We start from the raw sequence: 6,000 nt of genomic DNA, 5'->3' as shown, positions 1-6,000 counted from the left end.
TCTGGGTTAATTCCACCTCTTTCAAAAAATAATGCAAAGCTCCAAGGAGTGGAAATGGATGCATTACGACACGGGTCAGCAAACTGTTTCTGTAAAGGGCCACAAAGGAAACATCTTAGACTCTGTGGGCCATCCAGTCTTTGATACAACTGTCAACTCTGGCATTTACCTACTAAGGGTGAAAACAGCCACCAGTTCAGTCGTTCAGTTGTGTCTGACTCTTTGCGACCCCAGCATGCCAGGACTCCCTCCCTGTCCATCACCAACTCCCAGAGAAATGAATGGGTATGACTACCTTCCAGTAAAACTCTATTTACAAAAATAAATAAATAAACCATAGAGGACTGTAGTTTGCCAACTCATTGTAGTGGACCTGTAAGGTATCTTCAAAATTCAGTGGAATGAGAGGAAACCTGCTCTCCTAGCGTAAAGACACATGAAGTATATAATCTCTCATCCTCTTCTTCTATCTTGTGCCCAGGCTCTAAGTTAGGGCTCCCATACATTTAGGGAAGACTTCTGGTCATGTCAGGCATTTGCTTCCTCTGGGAGTCCCTACCCACCCATGAGAGGCACAAATAGGTTTCTTCTCTAACCCATGACCCTACTAAGGCTAATCAAAATATGGTTTTAAAAAAATAGTAACACTGTGAAGCATTTATTTTTGTTTGCAGAATTAAGCATGATTTTAAAACCAGTACAGAAAAATACTAAGTATGTTGGGTAAGAGGTGAGCAGTTGTTTCAGTATTTGTTTTCTATAACTCAGTTAAGGAGCACAGAAGACAGCATCATTAACTCAAGGATGTAGTTGAAAGATACCCTGTACACTCTACTGGCCTCCAAAGGCATTCAAGGGATCATCAAATATGTTGGAAACCTTCTGTCCAGATCTTGATTGAGTCACTGTCTGTGAAGATTGACTTTTTGATTTGGTTGTCTTAGTCTGGATACCAGAGGAGAAGATATCATCTTTAAAAATGGGGGGAAAAAAAAAAGAGTCACAGAATAGCCAAGAAAATGAGTGCTTTTAAGACATATCTGCTCAAACCATCAAAGACTCAAGTCTGATAATAGCATGGGATACCAAAAACCACTAAGAGGAAGCTAAGCTTCTTAAGACTCCAGTCCTAACTCTGCTACTAACCAAGTTTTTTGATCACATACAAGTTATAGTTTCTGAGTATAATTTTCTCAGCTACAAAGCCATGTGTGCACATGCAGGAGAGGAGAAGCAGAAGGAAAAGTTAACCTCAAATCCAGCCCATGACTTTACCATCTGTGACATTATACTTATTTCTACTCTACATTCTTTTCCCTTTGGATTTTAAAAGGAAAAGGCACTAAAAAATAAGCAAAGGGAAAAATACAATCTCAGTCTTTCAGAATAAATACATCAGTTTGCAGGCTCTCAATGCCAAAAATGTAGTCTTTAGCCTACTTTAGATGACTGGCAGGGGGCACACTAAGATAAAGTTAAATTAGAACTTCACAGTCAAGCTCTAGGCGCTTCACCACTATGATATATATCAAATTTCTTGACATCCATCATAACAAAACATGGTTTCACCAAAACGACTAGTCAATTTACTTATCCACCTTCAGTCTATCTCAGGAATATAGAGCAGGTCAAAGGAAACCGACTAGGGAATGTCTTCCAGGAAACGGTCAAGACAAAGATAGCAAGAGAAATATCAAGTCATTGAACGGTGATGACTGTCATGTAAAAAAAACCAAACTTACCTGTATCATCATCAAATATAGACTTAGCTTCCACTTTCTTTTTGGACTTTTCTTTTGGTTTTACAGATAGGTCAGCAAAGATATCAATGTTATCATCGAACAAGTTGGAGTCAAATGTTCTTTCCTTCTCTCTTGTTTTTTGTGAGGGTTTAATTGCTTCCGTAGCAAATATATCATCCTTGTAAGCCAAAAAACAACCAAAACAATTTTTAATCAAGGTTTGTTTTTTTTTCTTTACTACATACATTCATTTCGACAAATTGCAGAAATGCCAACTGCCACGGTGTTCTGTAACAGCCACGTGAGCTGCTCCTCTGTCTGGAGTGTACTACTCCAAATCTCTGCCTGTCAAAGTCCTTCTCATTCTCCCAGGTCCCAGCTAAAACACAAGCTGTACAGAAAGCCCTTCTCTACCAGTCCTACCTGAAGAAGCACCTCCCACACCAATCCACCACCCTGCCCCACTGCCCTGGGTTGTTTCCAGGCACTTAACGTTACCTGGAAATGGTACTTGTATGCTGCCCTGTCTGATCCAGTTCCCCTCCCTGAAAGCTCTGGGGAGCAGAGCATGAGTCCTGGTTCACCTTGTGTATCCAGTATCCAGATGCTCAATAAACATCTGCCTAAAGACATTTAGTATCCAGATGCTCAATAAACATCTGCCTAATGGCATCCAGTATCCAGATGCTCAATAAACATCTCCTAAAGAGTATCACTTAAGGCCTTGCTGTCTGCGTTAAATCATCAGCTCCTGCCATGGCCTGTTTCCCCAAGAACCAGAGATTAAACATCCAAGCTGTAGAGATACCACTTTATGTATGCTGATTGCAGCAACAAAAATCAAGACTTGTGTCAATGGTAATGGCCAAGAACAAAACAGAAAATCACTTCCAAATAAGTTTCAGAGTTATTTAATAAGAGAAAGAAAGTGAAAGTCGCTCAGTCGTGTTGGAGTCTTTGCGACCCTGTGGACTATACAGTCCATGGACTTCTCCAGGCCAGAATACTGGAGTGGGTAGCCATTTCCTTCTCCAGGAGATCTTCCAAACCCAGGGATCGAACCCAGGTCTCCTGTATTGCAGGTGGACTCTTCACTTCTGAGCCACCAGGGAAGCCCTAATAAGATAACCTAATAAGAGAACCTAAGTATAATTAGTAAGAGAACCTAAGCATAATTACTAAGCAAGTAGATACTGAGCAGCAACAAAACAGCTTTGATGTAATCAATGGTTCACATGAGCCAATCAGATATCTTCCTTAACAGAGAACCAGGCACAAAGATGTATTTTTATGTCCTATTACCTCAAATATATCTTGCGCTTTTGAGATAATATCCTGCTGACTACTGGATTTTGACCCATTCTTCCTGCCTCTCTGGTTTGTAAAGAGATCATCCTCATCTTCCAGGAGAGAGAAAGGATTTGTTTTCTTTGCTGATTTTGGTTTAACAGACTGAAAGAGATCATCATCACTGCCTGCCTCACTGACAGCGGGGAACATGGGGCTTCTGTCTTTACTTCCCTCTGCCAGGTTGGCCAGGCTGTTGGCTGCCTTCACCTTGGTTTTTCTTCTTCCTGCGGACTGAGATGCAATGCCCTTGGAAAAGATATCTCCAGAATCAAACAGATCATCCTCAAGAGGTTGACCCACAGATTTCGCAAACGGGCCTCTGTTCATTCCAGGCACAGGACCACCTGCCCACGTTGGAGTGGCAGTTGCCACTGCTTCTTCAGAGGTGTCTGCTCCACCAACTGCCCTCAGCTGTGGCTGACGACTATCCGGTGATGTGGCACCATCTGTCAACTGTGCCACAAATCCCCTGGGGGAACCCATATCCTCGGCCTCAGTGGACTCCTGGGCAGCCAATTGTCGAGCTGCACGCGTCTGTGGTCTGCGCTTCCCTCTCACTTTGACCCGGGTCTGCAATGGCAAGAACCACATGTTGATCTGATGGTTTTTTAAAAGATGATCCAAGCTACCATAGCAAATAACCAACAACTCAAAATACTGTAAGATTGTCTGGTCCATTTCAATTAAGATACTCTCTAACAAACTGACAAGGTTATTTGTTAAAGGTTTCCCAAGGCATTTAACAGCTCTACTACTCCAAGACTAAGTCATTCTTAATCCTTTAGTATCCCCCATTTTTGAGTCTTCTGAGGACAATTTTTGTTCAATTTGATAAAGGCTTCCCTTACCACTAGAGGCCACACTACTCTGTGTCCCACAGTGCTCCCTGGGCCCTACTCTGCCCTAGTTTAAATGCAGGTATCTTTGAAAACAAGAAAGAATCAAGGGGATTCTGGCACTAAGCTTTCTCAACAGGCTAATCAAAAATCAGGCTCCAGAAACAGGGAACTAAGACAATGAAGACAGAGAGGGGCTCTTTCCTGCCGGTCAACAAACACTGAATCCAATTTTAAATATTTCACATAAAAAAAAAAGTGGCCTGGGAATCAGAACTCTCAATATAACCTCAAAATATGCATCACTTAGTAGTAATAACCAGTATTTATAATACTTTGCCAAAATACACTGTCAAGTAGTTTTAAAAAGGCACATGGTACTTTAGGCAAAGTACTCAATGGTGTTTGCCTATTTCAAGGAAATTTCATAAATTATTTCAAGAAGTAGTCCATTTAAACTCAACAAGAACAACAAAAAAGCTAACACAGAAATATAACAAAACGAGGGATGTTTTATTTTTTTGTAAGGAAAACAGTTTTGAAAATACTTAAAATGCATATATTTGCAGGGTCAGCCTATGTACTATTGCTTACTCAGAGTGCAGCTAAGACTTCTTAGAGAAGGAAGACTGGATAGAAAAAAAGGAGAACAAACTAAAATAAAAGTAAAACCCCAAAGAGTTCACAGTCCATGCAGCACAAGTCCACAGTCTTGTGCAACAGTGTGACATGGGATAACTGCCATGGGATCTCAGAGAGGGAGCCCAGGACAAGGAGCAGGAGGGGAAATATGACAAAGCTGTGAAGTCTGTGCAGAGCTGTCAGTGAGGAAACCACACTGCTGACACAGAAGGCAGCATGAACGGATGGCGGCAGCACGCTGGGGCACGTGTGTGCAGGGACTGGTGCCTGGGGACTCGATTTAGGCTGACAGTGTGAGGTGACTCATGGGAGCTGGAAGCTTCAGTTAGCACAGACTGTAAATCGCTTTAATACCAAACCACGGAGCTTGAACGTTCCCTTTTGAGCAGTAAGGAGACAGCAGAGGAAGTACATGGTAAGGAAATGATCCGCTCAGTGTCGAGAAGGTCTCCAGGGGGCAGCAGGGAGCTAGTGAGCTAGCCACTGAGTTAGAACATAAACGTAACAAACATGGGCAGTGGAAGAGTGGACATAGAACTAGGGAGGTGGAAGGAAGGCGAGGAGGCTGAAGGAAAGAAGAGGCGCCTCCTTCAAATGAGGAATTGGGGTCAGCGTATCCTGTGTAACTCACGAACTCAGAAGAAACATACAAATTGTTCTGGTTTGCTTTTCTTTAAAAAAAAAAAAAAAGGGCAGGCAAGCAAGCAAAGGAGGTTTCATTACCTTGTTTGCACAGTGTAAGGTATCTGCCTGAGCTGGAAGGTCAAAACTCACACCAGCCTCCCTACTCCCAGAAAGAGTGGGCACACTTTCCAGACTCTGCATCCTCCCGGGTTCAGACGAAGGAACACCAGATTCTGGCAAAACAGACTTCATTCCAGAGATCTGGGGAGCTGCTGGGGGCAGCAAGGCTGCTGGGTTGATCGCTAAATTTGCCTAGAGAAAAGAAAGGAAGCTGACTCTCTACTATTTTCTTAAACACAACAGTCAGTTATTGCTACTGTGACACATGACGCAAAGACTTGGCGCACATGATGTATAATATGAGAGGAGAAAGAGAAACGCAGGGACCTCTCCTGATCCACTCTCAGAATTAAGATGAAGGGCTATCACCTGTGCCCATCACAGGGCCCAAAGAAGAGGTGTCACAGACCCAGCACCCAGGAAGCAACAACTGGAGGGCGGGGGAGAGATGAAGCAACACCCGGCAGCAGCTGACAAAAGGGAAACCCAAAACAGTATACAGATGCCATGAGGCAGGCCATGGAGATTCCAGACATGTTATAATTACTTGTATCTTCCAGATCCGAGGGGATGGCTCTTTGGATTTAAGTGGAGCGGGACCTGGTGAGTCCTGCGTGAAATTACATTCAGTTAAAAATCCATTGGGGAAATAGAGAAGTGTCTCTTGGATCACATATATAAATGAA

At 42.9% G+C, this 6,000-nt stretch overlaps 1 protein-coding gene across 6 annotated transcripts in view; it reads right to left on the bottom strand.

Moving 5' to 3' along the window:
* Positions 1-641: 641 nt before the first annotated feature.
* The window catches only part of WASHC2A (WASH complex subunit 2A), a 44,632-nt gene continuing 39,273 nt past the window's right edge, over positions 642-6,000 (bottom strand). For 3 of the 6 annotated variants that reach the window (XM_055425234.2, XM_088842099.1, XM_055425235.2), the window contains 5 exons: positions 5,862-5,924; positions 5,294-5,506; positions 3,045-3,662; positions 1,743-1,920; positions 642-971 (listed from right to left, as the gene is read on the bottom strand). In XM_055425234.2, the coding sequence (XP_055281209.2) occupies positions 832-971; positions 1,743-1,920; positions 3,045-3,662; positions 5,294-5,506; positions 5,862-5,924 (1,212 nt within the window). In that variant the 3' untranslated portion in view covers positions 642-831. The remainder of the gene's footprint in view (positions 972-1,742; positions 1,921-3,044; positions 3,663-5,293; positions 5,507-5,861; positions 5,925-6,000) is intronic. The other 3 variants (XM_055425236.2, XM_088842100.1, XM_055425237.2) reach the window with 2 other exon arrangements.

This window comes from Moschus berezovskii, chromosome 12 (genome assembly GCF_049115385.1).
Source record: "Moschus berezovskii isolate FMDL1 chromosome 12, NW_MosBer_1.0, whole genome shotgun sequence".
Lineage (NCBI taxonomy): Eukaryota > Metazoa > Chordata > Mammalia > Artiodactyla > Moschidae > Moschus > Moschus berezovskii.
This window is presented reverse-complemented; position numbering and strand designations above follow the sequence as displayed.